This window comes from Vipera ursinii (assembly GCF_947247035.1).
Source record: "Vipera ursinii genome assembly, chromosome: 1".
In the NCBI taxonomy this organism is placed as follows: Eukaryota; Metazoa; Chordata; class Lepidosauria; order Squamata; family Viperidae; genus Vipera; species Vipera ursinii.
The window spans coordinates 333,517,669-333,541,545 of NC_139512.1; the positions used below are offsets into that span (position 1 = coordinate 333,517,669).

General features: G+C 40.1%; 1 protein-coding gene across 1 annotated transcript in view; it reads left to right on the forward strand.

The window, feature by feature from the left end:
• Positions 1-263: 263 nt before the first annotated feature.
• The window catches only part of OTOF (otoferlin), a gene marked incomplete at both ends in the record, with an annotated part of 162,620 nt that continues 139,006 nt past the window's right edge, over positions 264-23,877 (forward strand). The window contains 2 exons of the mRNA XM_083378964.1: positions 264-342; positions 16,307-16,365. Of these exons, the coding sequence (XP_083235090.1) occupies positions 264-342; positions 16,307-16,365 (138 nt within the window). The remainder of the gene's footprint in view (positions 343-16,306; positions 16,366-23,877) is intronic.

Here is a 23,877-nt window from a genome sequence, read left to right on the forward strand (position 1 = left end):
CAGTCACTTTACTGCTTCGCAGGCAGCCCAATTGGCACAGCAGCTCTGGTTTACAGCTCCTGATCTGGACCGGGATGGGAGGAGGTCGCTTTCCAGCTGAAGAGCTGCAGGGAGGCTCAGCAGGCAAAGAGAAGAGGAGGGTGACACAGCTCTGAAGGCAGCCCGGCTGGATCCCCATATCTGCTCCAAACGTTGTGCCCATTGCCTTTCATTGCCAGTTTGTAGCAACAACAGCAGAGTGCACTCCCGGCCACCAGCCCACCATGGCCTTGATCGTGCGTTTGAAGAGGGTCACCAACCTGAGAGGCAAAGCGGACAGGATAGCCAAGGTGGCTTTCAGAGGTACATGCCCCCAGTTGTGTAGCCTGCAGCAGAGGTGCTCTTTTTGATGCTGCAAGATAGGTGCCTGTTTGTGTGCCGGTCTGCATGTCCCAGGGAAGGGAAAGTTCTCTGCAGAGGAGTCTCAACCCTGCAGAACAAGGGCATGACTCTGGGGAAGGATGCTCTCACTCTCCTAGTGTTTGGGCGGCTTCATTCTGGAAAAGAATAGCTCATGCACCTATTTTGCCTGGACTAGTGCTCCTTGGAGTTGTGGCTGTTGTTGTTTAACTGGCAGGTTCTGGAGTCAGCAAGCCCTGGTGATGCAGCTCCTTCAGTTTGGAGCCACATTATGTCTGAAGAACCCTCAGAGGTTCCAAACCATAGTTTTTCCATCCAGTTAGGATCTGAGGACTGAGTTGGTATGTTATTGTTGACTATGGTTTGTTTTCTTATTCAAAGAATTATCGTGCTTGCAATTACACAAGTAGACATTTTTGAGCTTTTGAATGAGGACAGAGAGGAAGAAGAAGAAGAGTGCCAATAAAAACTTCAGGGTCATTTTAAATGTCACATTTTTTGAAAATATGTAACATGTGGCACACTCCTGCATCTCTGCAATGCTTCAGACATGGCAAGGTTTTTACAATGAGGTACCCATTTGGTGGAAATAGCAAGTGAATTGTGATAGGGGTTACAAGCAAGTTGCCTCCTAAACAGCAGTTTGTCAGATCCTGACACAAGAATTGGCAGAAGCACTTCCCCATTTTGAGCAGAGCGCTTTCTCAGCTTTTGCTGGAGATGCCAGGGTTGAACGTGGAACCGCTGGCATACAAAGTATTGCTTTAAATGTATGCACACAGCTTTGAAAGATACACATTGCCACTGTTCTCTGCTGAGTGCTCACTATATATAATAATCCACATTGTTTTTATACAGCACTGCAGAAAGTTAGTGCTCGCACTAATGCTGATTTGCAAAATGTAAACCTTTTGATCTTCATGTTGTCTAGGGGAGTGGAGTTAGAGCTGAAATTGGAAAGTGGCTTGACTAAAGTTATGGTATACTTATTTTCCACTAAACATTTATAGCATCACCTAATCATCACTGAGACAATATAACACCTGCCCTCACCCCTGTTACATTGGCAGAATAAGGGTTGAATTATACTGAAGGACAGTATAAATGGTTACTGGAGAAATGGGCTATGATTTGTAGTTGATATAAAATCTGCTCTGACTTTTTCAATTTATATGTTCTATTAGCATCACAGCTATTGCATGACACCTCCATGGAGTGTCCATTTAGTATATACATGACAATATATGAACAAAGAATGTCATAAGTATTATTTCTGAGATACTATATCAAATAATATTTTTCTTCTCACATGGAAAACATCCTGGACTTAAAAGTGAAATGGTTTGCGTTTTCAGGTGTTTGTTTTCTGAAATTCAGAACCAGCCATAAGAGAAAATAATGCATGGACCTCATCAACTAAAATCAAGTTGATTTTCTGATGATGCCCAAACGAGTTAAGGAAATCCACCCAGATTTCTTGATAGTTGTCTAACTTCTACACCAGCTTATCCTTGTGTCCAAGAATATAAATATATTTATCTGTAAACTATCTCAGGTCAAGTCAACCAGCAGACAAGAATAAGTGGAAAGCCTAGCAAAATTTCCAAATAGAGGTAAGCGTGCATCTTAGAATAGAAATATTATGCCAGAAACACAATCTGGAGACTTTCTGATAAATTGAATTAGACATATTGGATTAGATCCTGAGTTTGTTCAACTGGAACACTCCTACTTAACTTATCTCCTTAGACCCCACATCAGTTCTAATCAACACATCTGCTGCCCCAATTCATTATAAGGACCAACCTTTGTCCCCTTCCCAGCTCTGAGCAGAAATAAAACTTGGGGGGGGGGAGAATTAGAAAGAAAACAATTGATGAGGAAAAAGGAAAAAGAATGCAACCATATGGGTTTAAGGAGTATTTCTTTACACATATTTTAATCTTAACTGTTAAAAAATGGTGGCTTTTTATTACACTTTTTAAAAAGGATTTTTGAAATAGTTGGCGTGATAGGAATGTTTTTATATCTCCTATTTCAAAAATATTGTGCATGCATTGTGTGTATATGTGAGTGGTTCTTAAATGCCTATTATCGATTCTGGACACAGGCTTCAAGGATATTTTTCTTTAGTAAAAGGCAAATGCAGCTGCAAGTTACACAGCCCCCTACATCTAAGGTCAAGGGTAACTTGCAAACAAGATCTGTAATGTAGAATGGCACACTTGTTACATATGAGGACAGGGTGAAGTTCCAGTCCTAATACTTAGAACTTTTCACAATATTGATGCTGATTCAAAATAAAATTTTCCCAGTTCTTTTTTTTTTTAATGCATGTTGAATTTTGGAACCTAGTCTCCCCATTTAGTCTATTCATGACAGATTTTACTCCAGTGCAATCTGAAGCTCTCCCTCAAATGGCTCTTGCACACTACTTAGTACCATGAGATTTAGTGGAATACTCCTCATCCTTGGAAATGGTTTGAGGCATATTGCCCCATTCAGAAAATGCAGCTGCTCCCTGAGGTTGATAGATGATAAAAATAATCTTGTGGCATGAAATCCCATCTTTTGCCTTGAAATACTGTTCTCTGCTTCTCTGTTATTAAAGATGAGGGAGGGACATTCTGGATATGTGCAGAAGCACTCCTATTTTTAATGATCACATTTGCCGGGGCAAATGGTACAAAAAGAGTTCAGGGCTAGTGTCATATGTCAGAAACTTGACAGTTAGATCAAGAAAATGCTACAGCAATCTATTGTTGTGATTCAGGGTCAGCCTGTGGGTTCGGCAGTTGGGTCGGACGACTCAGAGGAGGAGGGGGGTGTTGAAGAGCTTGCTGAGGGGGTTGAAGAGCTTGCTGATGAGAGCCCTCAGCCAGGCCCCTCCCACCTGGTCACGACAGAGACCCAGCTGTGTGAGCCTGACAGCGTGGATGAAGATGACCCACAGCTGGCCTGTTCAAGGACGCCCGACGCAGGAGGCAGTCAATCAGGAGTAAACAGAGGAAGGCAATGGGGCACCTCGGAAGGAGGCAGAGAGAAGCCACGCCCTGAACTGTATAAAAGGGGAATGCGTGGGAGGGCTGGTTTGCTGAAGGCAACCACTTGATTAGTTCCTGTTTCATAGCTCCTGTTTCATGGTTGGTGTCTTGTTTTGCTGTTTTATGTTAATAAATTTGGCAGGCTTAATTCCAGCCTCTTGCCGTTTGTAAAGGGGTTGTCCCTGCCTTTTCTGCAGGGCTGGTAGCAGGCTGGTACAGAACATCTATCCTCAATAGAGAGTTTGAGCTGGAGTGTTTTGCTGGGGAGTAAAGGAAAAGCTACTTGCCTTGTCCATGTGATATAATACCATCTGATGAAATAAGTAAGAAACTAGCAAAGATTTTCCGAGTTTTGGGACCAATCAACCTACTGTGGAAGATTCTGCCAATGGTAACAGAAGTAAGTAACCGCAGTAGGAAATTAAAAGCCACCAAACCAAGTCTTGCCCATGAAATGTGCTGTCTCAGGCAAAGAACGAATAACCAAAGTCATTATCGTAGGGCTATCCCAAATCCAATGGGGAATGCCCCTGTACAGGAAGTATCCCTGGAACTATTTTTGATATTATACAGTAACAACGAAAGGATTTTATTTATTTATTTATTATGTTTAATTTTTTGTGGAGTTCTTGGTGCTTTCTGAGTTTGGCTGTTTGCTTGCAGATGTTTCATTATCCGACTAGGTTATATCATCAGTTCAAGAGAGTGTGGGATTTGTTCTGGTTTCTGTACAGTTGCTTGCCCTGTCAGTGTTGGTGGGGGTGTGGTTTTCTCCTTGGTAGTGCCTTGGTTGAAGTATTGTTTTCTGCTTGATTGTTTGTCTGGTGTTAAATCCCTGTTTATCTGAGTATTGGCTGCTGGAGAGGATGTGTTCTGCAGAGCATGTGTTTTGTTTATTTTCTGAATGCATATATGTAATATTAAGCTAGAAGAACTAAAAGAGCCTCTTGTGGCGGGTGAAGAAGGAGAGTGCAAAACTTGGGTTGAAACTAAACATTAAGAAAACCAAGATCATGGCATCCGGCCCTCTCAATTCCTGGCAAATAGATGGGGAAGAAATGGAGGTAGTGACAGATTTTATTTTCCTGGGCTCCAAGATCACTGCAGATGGGGACTGTAGCCAAGAAATTAAAAGACGCTTGCTCCTGGGGAGGAAAGCCATGGCAAATCTAGACAGCACACTAAAAAGCAGAGACATCACCCTGTCAACAAAAGCGCGTATAGTCAAGGCTATGGTCTTCCCAGTTGCAATGTATGGCAATGAAAGCTGGACCATAAGAAAGGCTGAGAGCCAAAGAATTGAAGCCTTTGAACTATGGTGCTGGAGAAGACTCCTGCGAGTTCCTTGGACTGCAAGGCGATCAAACCGGTCAGTCCTAGAGGAGATCAACCCTGACTGCTCTTTAGAAGGCCAGATCCTGAAGCTAAAACTCAAATACTTTGGCCACCTAATGAGAAGGAAGGACTCACTGGAGAAGAGCCTAATGCTGGGAAAGATGGAGGGCAATAGAAGAAGGGGACGACAGAGAATGAGGTGGCTGGATGGAGTCACTGAAGCAGTAGGCGTGAGCTTAGATGGACTCCAGAAGATGGTAGAGGACAGGAAGGCCTGGAGGAACATTGTCCATAGGGTCACGATGGGTCGGACACGACTTCGCAACTAACAACAACAACAACAAATATTAAGCTGCAAACTTAGAAGTTTTACAGAAGAGTAGCATCAATATTTACACATAATAAACAACATAACATTTAAAATGTGCATGTATGGGCCCTACTGGATCCTTTCCCTCAAGTGCCCTAAGTCAGGAGTCCCCAACCCCTGGTTCGTGGACCAGTACCGGGCCACGGAATGCCAAAAACCAGGCTGCACAAACAAGCAAAGCTCCATCTGCAGGATGCAGGCAGCACACAAAACCACACCCCGTCTGTGAAAAAAACTCTTGCCATGTAACCCGGTCCCTGGTGCCCAAAAGATTGGGGACCTCTGCCCTAAATCACTGCAATTATTAGTCTAGGCATTTATTTCCTTTCCAGATTCAACTCCAGACAAATTGTTGGAGCAAGAAACAGCAGCGATCCAAGACTCAAAATGTGTTCATCACTTTCTCTTATTTACTATTGAAGTCCCTCAGTCTGATGCTGTAAATCTGTCTTTGTGGGGAGCTTAACAAATTCACATGACTTACCTAGATTGGTGGCAGTACTTAGCTAGCCTTGGCTGATTTCAGAAAGTTAAGCCAGGCCAGATCTGGTTAGTCCTTGGACAGGAGACCACCCAAAAAATACCAGGGTGGAGGCTAGATTGAGAACTTTAAAAACACATCCTGGAAGTAGACAGTAATAAACCATGTCTAAATAAAAGTACATAGATATGTCCAAGACATCACCAGGAATAGAACCCAGCTTGACAATGGATCTTACCTTTACCCCTTTTGGGGTTAAGTTATGCTTAACTGCCACAATAACCTTTTAATTTCTGCAGCTCCAAATAATAATACAAAAAAAATATGGAGATATGCTGGACATAGTTGAATGTGTATATTTATTTATTTATTTGTTTTGCCAGTCTCATCAAGTTTGCAGATTAATAGAAACTGGTGGCAGTAATATTGTCAAGATCATTTTAACTAATTTTCCCTTTAGGAGATTTTTCACTAAAATTACTTTCCATAGGCCTGTATTTCTTGTACAGAGGAAAAATTATCAGGAAAAATGTTTGAGCAAGGACACATATACACAATAATGATTCCATTGAGGCCTTTTTGTTGTAATTTTTGTAAAAGAACAACAGTAAATCTTGGAAGAAAGATACAGGCTTTTGAGCAATATGTTTATCTTGGCACCACAGAAAGACATGCTGTGCAAAAGAAAAGATTAGATGTTAGAAATGGGGATTTTTTTAGAGGATGATGGTGATGATGATGATTGATTGGTTCAGATTCCAAAGCACTAGATGTTAAAATAAGGATTTAAATTATTTTGACTTAAAGGTACCATGCAACTTGTTGGATCTGAATTTTCTTTTCTCCTGCAAAAGGCTAAATGACTTACTCTCTACAACTGAAAACCTCTGCAAGTGGAATTTGATCAACTTGCTGAAAGAATAGCATACTAGCTTTTCTCTTGTAATTCATTAAAGTGAATCCAACTGGATGATGAGGAAATTGCTATATGTGATCCAGATGGGAGTTGCCAAAGATCCTTTTCTAAAAGATACAGGTATAAAACAAGATTCCTGATCTGAGAATTAAATTCTGATTTTCTGAAAAGGATTTGACTGCATATAGTTATACTTTATTTAGACTGAGAACTGACCTTGCAAAATAGATTGAAATGTAGGTCTTGTGATAGATCATCACACATAAAGATGTTAGGAAATCTGAAGGCAACCATCCTTAACCCAGCATAATCCAGAAATATTTAACTTCTGTTATCAAAAAAAGTCATTATCATGGCTATAAAGTCTAGTTCCATTTTTATACACTATGCTATAGCATTGTTACACATGTAATGAAGTGGCAGACAGCTGCAGCCATTTTGAACTTTGGTTTTGGAGAAAATTTTTGGGAATACTATAGAGAGCCAAGAAAGCAAATCAATGTATCGAATGAACCCAGTGTTCTTGTTTCCCCACAAATGAGCAGGCTCAAATTATCCTACTTCAGACACAATACAAGACCTAGCTTTCTGGAGAAGATTCCAATGCTGGAAAAGGTAGAAGGAAAGAGAAGAAGAGAGCAATCAGCAACAAGATGGATAGACTCCTTTAAAGTGGCAATGAGGGTGCAGTTGGAAGAGCTGAAGGTCCACATTAGGGGGAGATCATCATGGAGAAAATCTATCTATTGGTTGCTAAAAGTTGACAATGACTTGATGGCATGTAATCAATCAATCTTTGGTTGCCCCTGACATAGAGGCAAGAGACTCAAATCAAAACAATTGAGACAGGCAAAACATGCACATTCCCCCCAATTATTGAAAAAAAGCCTAAGCAGATGCAAAGTCAGGCTTGAACACTATCTTAAAAACAACCAGTTATCAATGAATAGAAGGGGCAAAACTCCTACTGCTTGCTCACTTTTATACCCACTAGCTTCAGAACATTGTATTTTTCTTGAATATCTTCAAAAAGCAACCCTTGATTGCAAGAATCAACCATTTTTGTTCACTAAGAATGCTTCAGGCATTCATTAAAAATAAAGATTGCTCCTGGATTTTAGATTGTTCTATAGCTGAACAATTCCCAGTTAGTGCTTCTTTTAGTTAAAAAAAAAAGACCAAACCTTTTTACTTAATTTTTCTTGAAAGAAATGAAACTTGGAGGGGTTGGGAAAGTTGGGAGGTGATTAAAGCCCCCAAGTTGTAGAGCTGGAATGTCTTTCTGGTACAGCTGCTCAAGGCTATTTCTCTGCACCAAAATGTACATTTCCCACAAGGAAACAAATCATAAAATCCTGAATTGTAAAATACAAATCATTTAAGAACACCGAGAGAAGAAATACAGTTCCAAACAATGTCTCATCTATCAAATCAAGAAAACACCCACTAAAATGTATATGCTTAAGACTGTCTATGATATGTCTTGTGAGAGTGTGAAGATGGTCTTGGGAAAGGGGACAGAGACCACTGAAGAGCTGTAGTAGGAGAAGATACTACTCAGTCCTGAGAAATTGGAAAGGATGAGAAAGCAATTGATTGAGTGAATGAGCCTTTATTATCAAAGTACACGTGTACAATGAGATTGGCTGAGCCTCCCTTCATGTACCCCCCATTATAACTCACAATGACAACAAACCCACCATCTTGTTACACCATGTGAGCTAATTGCATAATGCGCCGGCCCCGCAAGTCTATCATACATAAGTTTATTTCCCATTCAGGAGCCTGATGGCCCATGGATAGAAACTGTTCTTCAGCCTGTTGGTGCGCCTGGCTATACTTCTATATTTCCTACGCAATGGTAGGAGATTAAAGACGTACCAACCAGGGTGTGAGTTGTTCCTGAGAATTTTCCTTATTCTTCCAAGGCAGCGGGCCCTGGCAATGTCATCCAGTGGAATCAGAGGACAGCCCACGATGTTTTGTGCTGTGCTCACCACCCTCTGTAGTATCTTTTTATCTGTGGCTGTCAAGCCAGCATACCACACCACAATGCAGTGTGTGAGGACACTTTCTATAGTAGACTGGTAAAAGAAGATCATCAGTCGTTGTTCTACCTTGTTCTTCCACAAGACCCTGAGGAAGTGGAGTCTCTGTTGGGCCTTTCTGACCACCTAGGTTGTGTTGGTTTTCCAGGTAAGATCTTCACAGAGGTAGACTCCCAGGAATTTAAAGGAGGAAATTATCTCTGCACAGCTCCCCCCCCCCGATGTAAAGTGGGGCAGGTTCCTCTCTTTTCTTCTGGAAGTCTAGCACCATCTCCTTTGTCTTGCCGATGTTCAGGTGCAAGTTGTTCTCTAGACACCATGAGGATAGTTTTTGTACCTCCCCCCTGTACGCTGTTTCATCTCCACATGTAATAAAACCCACTACGGTTGTATTATCTGTGAACTTAATGATCGTAGTGGATGGGTTGGACGATACACAATCATATGTATACAGTGAATAGAGGTAGGGGCTAAGCATGCAGCCCTGTGGCGAGCCAGTGCAAAGCTTCAGGAAGGTGGATGAAACAGACCCGACCCTCACTGTTTGTAGCCGGTCCCTCAGAAAGTCTTTAATCCAATCAAGATGGAGGGGGAAAAATTCAAGTCAGTCAGCTTTTCAGTAAGGATGCTCAGCAGAATAGTGTTGAAAGCCGAGGTATAATCAATGAAAAGCATCCTGACATAGCTTCCAGCTTTCTCCAGATGGCTTGCTACAGAATGTAAAGCAGTAGCTATGGCATCGTCTGTTGACCTATTCCCCCTGTAAGCAAACTGATATTTGTCAAAGTCCAGTGGGAGGCATGTCCTAAGATGTTGGAGAACCAGTCTTTCAAAGCATTTCATCACTACAGAGATTAATGCAATAGGTCTGTAGTTGTTTAGGCAATTAATTGCTGTTTTCTGGGACTGGGACAATGGTGGCTGCTTTTAAGCATGAAAGGCCGTTTGCCAGGAGATGTTAAAAATCCTTGTCAGGACCCCTGCTAATTGATCAGCACAGTGCTTAACCACTATCCCCAGCACCCCATCTGGGATGTTCTGTCTTGAGTTTGCTTAGTATAAGATGGGGCAGAGAGGTTTTCAAGATTCAGTTATTTTGCCCTGCAACAATAAAAAGCACTTATGGAAACTCTGCTGCTTCTTTCCTTCACTTTCTTACCTTGAAGAGCTCAGGCCCCAAACACAGGACAAATCTTATTGCCTGTTTCAGCCTAACCCAAGGCCATCCACAGGCTGTAGTCACAACAGTGACAGCTGATATTTGTGTAATTTTTTTTTTGGATTGCTAACAAAGAATTAAAGGGAGACTAATATGGCCATTTCAAACTCATTTGTTCTCATCAGTCAGCCATGAGTTTGAAATGGCCATATTAGTCTCCCTTTAATTCTTTGTTAGCAATCCCAAAAAAAATTTACACACACACACACACACACACACACACACACACACATTCTTTATAAAGAGCAATCCACAGTGAGATGAAAAAGCAGATCAGTGAGATGGAAAAGAGCAGATGTGGGGTTCTGCAGGATGAGGGAAATCAAGATTCCTAGAAGGAACTCAAAAATCCGTTCCAGAAAGTGGTGACAAGCTTTCTGCATTAGTGCAAAGAAAATTATTTTGAAGTACCTGAAAAGAATTAGATGATTTTGGGGGCCAGATGATGAGATCTGGATGTCTGAGGCATAGAGCTGAAATTGTGCACATCATCACATAACTGCACAACACTTGGATACCAAAGTGTTTATACATAAACTTTAATTTTGTAATTTGTTTAAAATTACAAATTAAAAACACTTTAATCTCATGCTAGATTTCATGTTAGACAATGAACATAGAGTTTTTTTGAATTTGGCCACCTTATGAGATGTTGGCATCCTTCTTTAATTGATTTATTTTTCTTACGTATTAATTTTTGAAGTCAGCAGCCACAGACTATTAGCATCATAGGCATTGCAATGGCCATGGGAAATTATATGGCTAATCCCCAATAGTCTGTTTTTACAGAGTAGATTTATTCAACAAGCCATTACTAAAACGTTCTTCGTAAAATAATGTCACTATTCAGATTAACTCTTCAATTAAATACAAATAGGTGCTAACCTAAATGATGGATGTCTAGTATTTGACCCAGCTCCTCAGTCTCTCTTTCCTAGCACCCATCCCAATTCATTCCTATAGTAGCAGATAGATAGATAGATAGATAGATAGATAGATAGATAGATAGATAGATAGATAGATAGATAGATAACTTTTATTGTCATTTTTTTACTGTTGGCACATTGGTACACATTAAAAATGAAATTTTGTTGTTTGCTTTCAAAAGTGTACACATACATAACAAACATATAAACATGCTATACACAACATATGTATAAACCTACACACTTACATATAAATAAGATAAATATTAATGACTGTCCATCTTGAATACATAGCGGAAAGAGGAAGCTTGAGAGTTCACAAGGTTAATACTGTATGGAACAAAACTGTGACTGAATCTGGATGTTCTGCTTCGGATACCACGAAGTCTCCTCCCAGAAGGTAACAAGGAAAACAGGTCATGAAGAGGATGTGTAGTGTCCCAGACAATCTTGCTGACCTTGCTCAAGCAGTGCTTGTATGCTATGTACAGTGCATATATGCTATGTCCAAACTTTCTAACCTTCTGTACAAATGCTTCATACCTTTGTGCATTCTTTTAACAACACATAGTTCAAAATATTCATTTTGTGCTTCTAGCTGATTCTTCCTATTATAAAGCTTTCTTTGTTTCTGCCAATGAAAAATGTTGCTTGCTGAATTTCTGAGATCAGTTAAGGGAAAATAATGTGTCAAGGGATTCTCCCCAGGGAGAATCTCTCTAGAAGGTTGCCAGTAGCTTCATGCCTCAGACTATTGTTGTGTAGATTTTTTTTATAAGTATGTGTACAGATCTGAGAAACACATTTGCATATGTTAGAAATATTATTGTGATTATATTTTTATCCCACCTTTTACATAACTCAAGTTTTCAGTGGGGGACAAGGAAAGGAGAAACAGCAATAGACTGCAGGAGATGACCAGATTGAGCCTAAGGGAAAGGTCAGACGTGTCATTAGTCATGAGGCCCTTCACGCCCACAAGAGATCTAAATCCAGCCCACCTTGAATTCCTTTGACTCTTATACACTGCCAATTTGCTTTGACCATTAGTAGCTCAGATGCTTTCAGAGAGCTTAAAATTGCAATAAATCTTTACACTGATTTGAACTGACTGAATCTCCTGATTTCCTCATCACTTGACACAGAGTTTGCTATTGTCCTTGAGAAAATCCTCTGTTCATAATGCTTTTCAAGGTCTTTTTGGCTAAACAAATTATTCCAAACAGACAAAAGGGAGATTAAAGATAGGTAATGACCAAAACATGCACTCTTGTCGACACCACACAATGCAGTTTGAATATTACATACTATAAGCATATGTCTGGAAGTAGCCAGTGTTGCTGTTGTGTATTTTGTTTTGCTGTTTAATCTAGGTTCTTTCAACAGTATTAAATTGCTGAAATCAATTCAAGTCCATGAAGTCATTGATCCTCTTGTTCATATGTAATTCATGTTGCATATTAATTCAGTGCTGGGATGCCAGGCCTTTCCTTTCTCCTGGGATATTGGTTAAAAAGCAGTGACAGACTCCAAGAGAAGGGAAAGCCACACAGCTTCCTTTAAACATTGTAAATTTTTTGCCAAGTTACCAAGGTAATATACAGGAGGAAATTATTGGGATGAGGGTGGATTAAATGTGGGATCCAAAGAGAACCTTAGATTCTCACGTCATTGAAGAACTTGGCACCTTTGTCCTTCTGATGAAACAATGCTGGATTTCTCCCTAGAGGTAGGGAACAGAAGCAGAGTCAACTGCACATTCAGAACAGAAGACACATGTTGAACTTTGTTTTCAACAAAAGATTGGACAACCCTTTGTCCGGTATGATACAAGGAGTCCTGCCTTGGGTGGAGGGTTGGACTAGAAGACTTCTAAGTTTCTTTGTTTTCAATTTCTGTATTTGAGCATTTTGATATTTATGTCCCTGTTCACCACCCTGAGTCCTTCGGGAGAAGGGCGGTATACAAATCAAATAAATAAATAAATAAAATAAATAAACTGATTTTCAAGCAGGAAGAATGGAATAAAAAAACTATCGAAACATCCTAAAAGGCGTTTCAAAGAGGGATACTTTAAGGAGGAGAAATAGAAAATAAATGGTTCCTTCTCACTGATGTGGTAACCATGCCTTGGTTGTTCCACCAATCCAGTTTCTAAGGAGGCCCTCATAAGCCCCCTTTCTCCCCCCCCCAAATTGTTAAGTATGTATACCTCAACCTTTTAGTTTGGTTGTTAAATGAATCACTAGTTCTTAAGTAAATCATGAAGTCATTAAGCAAATCCATCTTCCTTCATTGACTTTGCTTCTTGTAAGGCAGCTAGTGATTGATCATGTGACACCGGGACACTGCAAGTGTCATAAATACATGCCACTTGCCAAGTTGCCAGATTTTGATCATGTGATCGTGAGGATGGTACAACAATCATAAGTGCGAGGATCTGTTATAAGTCATTTGAATGGTCACTCAGCAAGTGGTTATAAGTTGATGGCTACCTATATTGCTTGCAAATTATCGAGACTTGTTGGGTGTTATTATTACTGATAATACCTACAACATTACCATCTTGTTTCATAGAGAAATGACTGGAAACTTAATTGAAAGATTAGATTTCTTTGCTTCAACCAGCATGGGTGCTCTCAGAAAGTGGATCTATATGTGTAAATAAAGAGATGATTGCCTGTACCTAGTGAAATAATATTTTCCCTTTTTCAATTACCCAAATCCTATATAAGTGAAACTGTGATTGCAATCCTATGGGGAAATTATCAAGGTTTCTTATTTTGTAACCACTCTAGCTATATTTGAATTTTAAACAGAGAGAAAAAGTAATTAACAACAACAAATTCTGCCGCACTATGTTACACAACACAATAAAATTGAAAAATAAGCAATCTTTTATTTCTAGAAGAAGGCAGATTTAATAATGAACAAGTCCTGCTGGCTTTCAGGGGAGGTTAATTGGGAATTGGGGATATATATTTTAGCATTTTTAATAACATTTTCCTCTACTGGTAAACTGAAAAAGTAGAGATCGAAGAAAAAGGTGAACGAAAAGTAAATTCCATGTTATCATCTTCCCTTGTATGTATCATTCCAGGATTAACAATTTCTCTGATAGTTTTACTCTTTTCATAAGGTGTTTGATGGGTCAGGTTTTTTTAGGCTCTTGCCACTGTACATTTAGGCTCCTTTGGTTTAATGTTTTCTTTTCCCCCAAGCAAATGAGTTGATCAAATAGGCTGGAGATGAAATGGATACAAAAGAATTCTCACCAATTGTAAAGTCAGCATCCACAAATCTTACAGAAAAGTCCAAATGCCATCCATAAGTTCTGTCCGATATAGTTAATGGCCTGAAGGCAGATCGCTCTTTGTGTTAATGTTAATAAAGTAAAGAGTCACAGTGAGTTTGAATAATAATACTGCAGTATGAGGAATTAGGGGGGAAAGGCACACAAAGAAGACTTAGAGAACACCCGAGAACAGTCTGCCAATACTTGACGGGTTGTCACAGGGAAGAAGGGGTCAATTCTTGGGACCTGAGGGCAAGCCAAGAAGCAATGGGGGAAAGTTTGTCAGAGGGAGACCCAATCTGGAAATAAGGGATTTCCTGACAGTGAGAACTAACTTGCCTTCCGGAGTTGTGGGTGCTCCATTTCTGGAAGTTTTCAACAAAAGATTGGACAACCTTTTGTCCGGTATGATACAAGGAGTCCTGCCTTGGGCGGAGGGTTGGACTAGAAGACTTCTAAGTTTCTTTCCAGTCTTATGATTCTATGGTTCTATATTGTGTATGAGGGAACTTTCAGATGGCTCCTCCAGAAAATTTCTTTAGCCTTCCTTTGCGGCCCTCCAGAAGTAGCAAACACTAAGCCATGTCCTAGGTTACTGAGGGCTATGGGCAGTGGTGGGATTCAGCAGGTTTGCACCACATTGGCAGAACCTGTAACTAATTTTCTGTTGCCCAGGCCCACAATGGACTTCTGGAAGTGGCATCCACACAGAGAACCGGTTGTTCATGTATTTGAATCCCACCATTGGTTATGGGCAACATATCAAACACATCTAAAGGGCATTCAGATAGGGAACTATCCTTATGGCTCAATCTTGTTTGCCCTGTTATAACAATCCTTCAGCTGATGTCTATCTGACCAATATTGTCTTGGAAAATCTAAATAAAGTGAGCTCCATTACTTTGGGTGCATTTATTTTATAATAAACTAAAGTGGCAGAGTAACTAGTACAGTGTAGTGTCTAAACCCATGGTGGCAAACCTATGGTATGCGTGCCACAGGTGGCATGCAGAGTCCTTTCTGTGGGCACATGTGCCATCGCCCCAGTCCTAGATCTTCAGCTGGATTTTATAAAATATTTTCGCTTTAGGCCTCCGCCGCCATGTGCAAAAAAAAGGTTCAATCCATCAATCAATTTCAACTTCTCGTGGGGAAAAAAAAGATCTCACAAAGTTGGAATTGATGGATTGAACTTTTTAGTCCCACCCAGTCTGCCGTTACCACCGCAGTCATGACCATCCAATGGGCCACGCTCACCCAGTAGACCACACCCAGCCAATGGGCCATGCCCACCTGGCACCCGACAATACATAAGTGGGTTTTATGTTGCAGTTTGGGCACTCGGTCTCTAAAAGGTTCGCCATCACTGGTCTAAACTATTAGTCAAAGACTGGGAAGATCCAGGTTGAAGTCCCACTTCAGTTATGGAAATAAACTGGGGGACTTTAGTCCAGGCAGTGTCTCTCAGCCCAACCTCCTTCCTGAGTTTATTGTTGCACAGGTAAATAGAAGGGAGATTCCCATGGAAATCACCTTGAGCTCTTGGAGGATAGGTTGAATATAAATTTAGTAAGTGAAAAATTCATATGATAAAATCATCTATATCTGAAGAGATTTTGTGTATATTTTTAGGCTTACAACTTGCTCTGGAATTAAATAATGAGACTGTCTGGCTTTGAAGTGACAAAATAAATAATTTCATCATAAAATTCAGGATGTTACAATGAGGTTAGGTACATCAAAGAAGAGTAAGACTATCTTAAAGTTTAATGAGATCAGTTGAAAACTGAGCTGCTGCATGCGTGGAACACGCTACGCTTGGTTAGGGATAATCTTACTTTCCTTTATGTACCCTAGTATGTCAGTCAAAAATAGCCCATGTGTTTGTTTCACTCTTACAGTAAATATATCATGCAAACCCATAAACAGGATAATGTTATTCAATAACCATGTAAAATAAATTATGTAAATGCAGCCAGTGACTATTATGCTTTATGGATGGTGTGAGATCTCCAGTTTGTCATCTGAATAATAGAAGTTACAGATAATGGAGAATTCCTGCTTTTCCCCTGACTCAGAACAAATATGTGACTTGACAGCTCCTGACTATTGCATTGGCTTCTATGCGGATAATTAATTGCATGAAAAACCTATCCAACTTATAATATATGACACGGTCATTTTAGATGTCCTTCTTTTACTCTAACAATCAGCTTTGTCTTTCCACAGCATTTTATCAATATTAAAAATCATTTTCTCTTTGGATTTTGCAGGTCTCTCATTCTACACTCGAGTGCTTGAGAACTGTGAGAATGAAGCTTCATTTGATGAGGTAAGGAAGGAATTGGAGAGAGGCTATGAATTGTGGCATCTTTATATTCTGCCACTAATTCAGACCTGCAGACAAGCTGCTCTGTTTTCTGTTTTGGCAATTGTGCTCCATCAGTATACAGGCAAGTTACTCTCTTGTGAGATGGGCGACTATGCAAATATGATAGATAGATGATAGATAGATAGATAGATAGATAGATAGATAGATAGATAGATAGATAGATAGATAAGTAAGTCATGAACGTAAGATCTGATCTTGAAAACCCCCAGCAATCACTACCTGTAGATATGACAAAGGAATATAGAAAATTCTGATACTTTGCTACCATCTAGTGCAGGGCTTTTCAACCAGTGGTATGGGTTCCACCTGTGGTACACTGGCACCTGGCAGGTGGTAGGCGACCATCCTAGAAAAGTGGTGGCGGGGGAGGGGAATGAGCTAAACCGGTGGCAGCACTGCACAAGCCTGAGCAAGAGATGACTGGAGCTGCAGGGCTGTCAGGGCTCAGTGGAAGCGCCAGGATCAACGCCAGGCTCCACCTGCAGCTCCAATCAGCTGGAAAGCAGCACTGATCCTGGCGCTTCTGCTGAGCCTAGAAGAAGCGCCAATCAGCTGGAATGTTGCAGCATGTCCAGGATCTTGTGATTTACATTCAGATGCTTGGCAACTGATTCATATTTATGATGGTCACAGTGTCCCAGGGTCATGTGAAGTGACAAAAAACTGCTGCAACCACCCAGCAGAGGGGGGGGGGATAAAAACCAAACACAACACACACACACACACACACACTGTTGTGTAGCTGGTTCTTTGTAGGCAATAAGCGAGATGGAAGGTTCCAAACAGTAACATGCTTTATTGGAGTCAAGCAGAACAGAACTGAAACAGTGGCTGCTGCACAGCTACTTATATGGTTGGCCAATAGGCGGCGGCCAATAGGTTTAAAGTAACCCATTCCCGCCCCAAATCTACCAATGATATTCCTGGAGACAACAAGTCTGGCTTGGTCCATAGCCATTACACAGACACACCATTGAGTAACCATTAAGCAGCATTTAAACAGACATGTGAATCAGTACAAGCAAAAACCCCAATACATTACACCCCTCACCCCACCCCCGCTGCCAATCCTCAACAGAAATGCTCACAACAATGAAAACCTCGGACAGGAGGAAGAGCGCCGCTGGGCGGACAGGCAGGTGTCCTGCTCGGCTGTGGCTTGGGGGGCACTTTTTTCAGTGCCATAGTAACTTCAAACAGTCACTAAGCAAACTGTTGTAAGTCAAGGACTACCTGTACTTCATCACTTTTTTCCTTTTTTTTTTTTTTGGTCATCAAGTTTTTGACACCTTGCTAGGCAACTGGTGGTATTTGGATATTGCCATATCCTAAAAGTGGTACAATAGGTGAAAAGGTTGAAAAGCCCTGATCTAGTGATCAGCCAGATGACTTCAACCTACAGAGGATATGAGACACAGTAAGTGTATTGCTGTTAGCTTGGAGGGTCACATACCTTTTCCTTAAGGATCTCCAACATTTTGCATTGATTGGCATATATTGAGAATAGAGTGTGGATTAAAATGGCTATAGTGAAAGAAGGACTTGCCCATTCACAAAATGGTTACTACAATCAAGAAACCCTCATTTCCCAAAATGATCCTGGCAAGCAAAAACAAAAAAGGATTTATTCAAGGTAAACTTCAACAGGAAGGTAATTATCTAAATGCTTAAACTGATAATTGAATTAACCCATTTTCTTGAATTAAATGAAGTGTGCTAAACCCCAACAAACTGACCAAAATTAAAACTAGGGATCCTCCCTAGTTTCTTGGACTGTAAAAATAAGGAGGGAGAGATGTACTTTCAGACATGAATGATTCTGTTCATATAACGTTATAATAAAGTTAGAGCTTGTATTTCTGGATGTGTTTCTTGCCTGAATTACTTCACAAGGCTGAAAGGAATAAATTAGGGCAGTGGTTCTCAACCTTTTCTTCAACACGGACCCCTTTTAAATACCTTTTGTGGCCACAGACACCCCCCCCCAAGACTTAACTCAAGATTTAAATCATAATATTTCTTCCAAGCTTTCGTGGACCTCTTGTGATGACATCGTGGGCCCCCAGCAGTCTGGATTTGGGGGCATCTGGCTTGGTAACAACACTTTAAAAAAAATCTTGGAACATTACTTGCTTGCAAACTGAATATGGGCAACCAATGTGATGTGGCTGTATAACAAATGCAAATGCGGTTTCTAAATCCACAGGAAAAATTATTCTAGTCTAGCCTGTTTTGGTCAGAACCTCCTCTGAATACTGTATGAAGTTATGAGCACCATCCTTTCAGAAGCATTGAGCAAAATTGAAATATGTTGAAAGAAGAACAACAAGTTGTTCAGGAGACTAGAGATGGAGTTGTTAAGTTGTGGGCTTTTGGGTGCAGGAATGATGACACGAGGCTGAGTACAGGATAACTCATACTTTATTCTTGCTGGAACTGTACTGAAACTTGGGCTGCAACCAGCCACAATATATAGTCTAGCCCCTAGGCGGCAGCCAATGGATTTGAACCACTCTTGCCGCCTGGGGCTAGCCCGGGGGTCAGCAACCTGAAACAGTGAAAGAGCCACTCGGAACCGGTTCCCTCACAAAAGGAAAAACTGGGAGCCGCAAAAAATGTGTGCACATGCGCGTACATGCGCGCATGCGCAGAACAGGGTTTGACTGAAGAGTGGAGCCAAGGCGAGATATGCACCTACCCTGCATATTTGAATTGATTGGTTGAACTTTTTTAGTCCCACTTTTTTTTTTTTGGACTGCACATGGCAGAGGACTGGGAGCCGCAGGAGATGGCTGAAAGAGCCGCATGCGGCTCCGGAGCCGCGGGTTGCGGACCTGTGGAGTAGCCAATTGCAGGATCGGAGACAGCCAGTCTGGGTTGCTGGAGAGCCATTGGCTGCTCCAGCAAGGCATGTGGTGTATCACCACAAGCCCAGTACATAACAGGAGTTCTATGAAAAGAGATTGAAGGTGCTAAGTACATTTAGCCTAGGGAAGACAAAACCAAGAAGGAACATGATAGCACTCTTCAAATGCCTGAAAGGATGTCACACAGAAGGTCAAGACCTGTTCTTTATTGTTCCAGAGTGAAGGATACTGAATAATGGATTTACACTACAAGAAAGCAGAGTCTGATTAAAGGTCAGAAATTAAGTACTAATGGTAAGAGCACTTTGCAGAACATGGTTTTGCAAAAGGTTGGGCTTGATGATCTCAATCACACCGTCCAACTCTAGGAGTCATTTTCTGTGAAATGGGCTGCTATACAAATATGACTAAATAAATAAATACATAGATTTTAAACTTTTTTATTCTTCACCTTCAGCAAAAATAGGAATCTGAATAGAAAGCATACATTGCAACTCTATGCTTCGGGGGTGGGGAAGGAATTTTACAATATTTTGTGAATTAACTCATTTTTAGTATCTGCAGTTGATTTATTTTTAACCAGTTTGGATCACTGCAAATCCAAAGCACAAAACATATGTTTTAAACATTGCTAAGCACATTGATTTGTGCTTCTTAGATTGTAAGCCGCCCTGAGTCTTTGGAAAAGGGCGGGATATAAATGGGATTAAAAAAACAACATATGTTGGGTATGTCTAGTTTAATGTAAAGAAGGACTAGGGGTGACATAATAGAGGGATTCAAGCTATTCTCCAAAGCACCTGAAGGCAGGACAAGAAGCAACGGATGGAAACTAACCAAAGAGAGAAGCAACCTAGAACTAAGGAGAAATTTTCTGACAGTTAGAACAATTAACCAGTGGAACAACCTGCCTCCAGAGGTGGTGAATGCTCCAACACTGGAAGTTCTTAAGAAGAGACTGGACAGCCATTTGTCTGAAATGGTATAGGGTTTCCTGCCTGAGCAGGGGGTTGGACTAGATGATCTCCAAGGTCCCATCCAACTTATTATTATTATTATCTCTGTTTTTATCTGCAGCCAGCAACTGTTTCCAGTTCTATTTGCTCTTCTGTGATCTCATTGTTGTACAATGGTTGAAGTCTCCTTCTAAAATTACCAATTTTATAAGACTTTAGTCATCCTCCCATAGGTTCTTGTGAAATTTGAGTCATTAGCTGTGATTTTTTTTTACTATCATTTTAGTGGTATGGATGTAGGTGGTAAGAGTTTATGGATGCCTTGTGTTTATGCATCCAAGTTGCTACTCCTATTCTAAAGCATAAAAGCCACCCTTGGTTCAGATCGTTCCTGAATGTATTACTTTCTTTTACCTGGAAGTCATGCATTTTAACGTCTGCTGTACATGAATTGCCTGGAGTTATGTACAGCAGTATAAGCTTTTTATACTGCAAAGAAGTTTCTTTGTTCACATTCTGAAATCATGCCTAGGGCAATCCTCTTTATCGCTCAGCTTGAAGTAAGCCCTGTCTATGCCTGTGAAGTTGCAGAGAATTTCTTAGATGCAGCTCTCACCATTTGTCTCCCTAAATCTGCAAAGCTGTCTCTTCCTCTGTTGTTACATAAACCACGGATGCTGCAAACCTTACATAACAGCCTCCCTCTCATCATATACCCATTAAAATGCTCAGGTTGTAGACACTCTCTTCCCCACCTACATTTTCTTTTTCCCTCTGTTCTTTCTCTCCCTTTCCCTCCCACACTTCACAGTGAGTTTCTTTTCTTTGTGAATTTTACTCAGCTGCAATCTTCAGAACCAACTTATTCTATAGAGAGTAAGGCATCAATGTTAGAAAGGGAAACTTGATTACATATCAATGCTTTTGACTAGGTGCAAATGCAGTGCAACTGGAAAATTATCAGCCTATACTTTCCTTGTGTGATGTCATCTTCCCTTTCTTCCACTGTTTTTCTATGAAACCTTTTCACGAGTCCCAAATAGGTGTAACCTTAGAATCAGGGTTAGTTCACATGTCCTGTGGTGTTCAAGTTTGTTTCTCAGCTGGGGGATCTACAGTTGTCATTAAATTAAAGATGTCTTACTGAACTATAATATGATTTATTTGCCTTTGGTGTATTGTAGGAATTCACCCATTATGGTTTGTAAATACAATTTACAGTTTAATACACTGTGCAAAACCAGTCAATTGTGGTTAAAAAGCAAACTAGGAAGGGTGTTCCCAGGGATGGTGTATTGTCCTTAAGTGTTTCATCCATATTCCACTAATGTCATCATCTTTGGGCTTTCTTTGAAAGGATTACATGCTTATGCAGAATTTATGTGTCCTTCTATATTTGGCTTTGCATACGTTACAAACTAGTTTGAGTTTGGCTTGTTTCAGTGCCCAACCTTGAATTCTCTTTGAGAGATATATAAAAGAACTTTTAAACAGTATGAGATAACCATTTTAAAATTATTAAAATGTGTTATATACATTTTATAATGTATATAAAATTTAAAATAAAAATATTAAATCCGCACTTGATTGCCTTCCACTTGAAATCTAAGGCCAATGAGTGATTTGTGAGATTCGCATAAAAGAGTTTTTCTGATAGATTGGTTCATTTTCAATAATAATAATAATAATAATAATAATAATAATAATAATAATAATAATAATAATTTTATTTATATACCGCCCTTCTCCCGAAGGACTCAGGGAGGTGAACACGGCAAGAATAAAAAATACAAAGTTACAAAAGTTAAAAAAGAATTAAATATATGCCCACTAAAAACAGTAAATACAAATATTAAAATAACAATAAAAAACCCCACCAATCCCCCATCAGGCCAGGCCGGCTTGTTCAAATAAGAATGTCTTTAGATCGCGACGGAAGAAGCGAAGATCGGGCGCCATCCGGAGCTCAACCGGTAACTGATTCCATAGCTCTGGGGCGCCCACAGAGAAGGATCTCCCCCTGGGGGCCACCAATCGACATTCTCTGATCGGTGGCACCCTGAGGAGGCCCTCTCTGTGGGAACGCACAGGGCGAAGGGAAGTTGATGCCGGCAGCAGGTGTTCCCTAAGGTACTCCGGACCCCTGCCATGTAGGGCCTTAAACACCATTACTTTCACCAGTACAGGTGAAAGAAAATATACAGATAAATGGACTGACTTTTTATAAAACTGAGTATGGCTATGATGTAGTCTTTGTTCTCAAAACCTTAATTAGACTTTTATAATGCTCCATGGGATCACTGCCATTGTCCTTTTTTTCAGATTTACTTATCTTAATTGACACCAGACCTGAAAGGGCTTTTTGATCTGATTCCATCCAATGTGTAAAAAGCATAATCAATTTCTTTAAAATATTAGTCCCACTGTGTTTTTACAACAGATCAAATTCTTTGAAGCTAGCAATCTTCAAACTGTATATAAGGCATGTGGATGAAGAGTGTCTGGAAAAATCAGGCACGATATTAGACACTTTTGCCACTCTTACACCAAAGATTGACAATTAATTGCTTTATATGAGGTGTACTTTTGTCTTTCCTGTGCTTACAGTCATTATACAACACTCCCTTGTGTATGAAGTATCTGCAATTCTTGGCTGGGTTAAATATTTAAATAAAGCTAGGAATAAAGGTTTGAAGAACATTCTTTGATAAATAGCAAATTCTTCTCTCTATTGTCTATTGCTGAAACTGAGTTGCATCCTACAACTAATTGTGCCATAGAGAAGGCAGAATGTCAAAAATCAGTATGAAAGCGGCTACTGTATTTCCATAGCTGCAAAGTAGATGTTTGCTTAATATATTATGTTTGCTTAATATATTTTTATGAAAATGTATAAGATAAAGTATCCCTGAAGATTTAATTGAAGATTTAATTGTATCATCATATTAGAAGTATAGGAAATGCCTTTCTGTCACTAAATTTTTAATAATGAATTGAAGGTACCAGAAATGCCAATAAGAGTGTAAAGGTCCCTCGTGAAAACAACTGTCAAAGAAAATTCTTTGCCTCCTAACATTCAAGCATGCTTTATATCCAATCCTTTATTTTGAGCACTGAACATCAGGTCAATAAAGCCACATGATGGGATCAAACAGAAGGAACATTGTCTGCTGGAATACAGTTCAATAAAGATGCACATGGCTTTGGGAACTACAGGCTTCCTTGACGTACCACAGTTGTGGCAAGAGAGCCTTAACCAAGACAATATGTCATTTCTGCAATTAAAACCATTTTAAGAAATGGAAAGTGCTTTGTTATTCTTGAATAAATCTTGAAAATAACAGTGTTGCTGCCAGCTAAAATAATGTCTATGAATTGTGGGAAATACAAGAAAAATAACACTACCACAGTGTTATTGTATTTCCTGCCTTTCCTCTGTGAACATGAGTATGTTCCCTAATTTTATCCCCACAATGAGGCAGATTGGGCAGAGAAAGACAGATCCTAAATCATCCATGATCCTAAATCAGTCATGGTCCAAACAGAGATTCATTCATGGAACTCCTGGTTGACTGAGTGCCTGTCATTCTCCAAACTCTGAGTCCAATAGGTATTGCCTACATTATAAT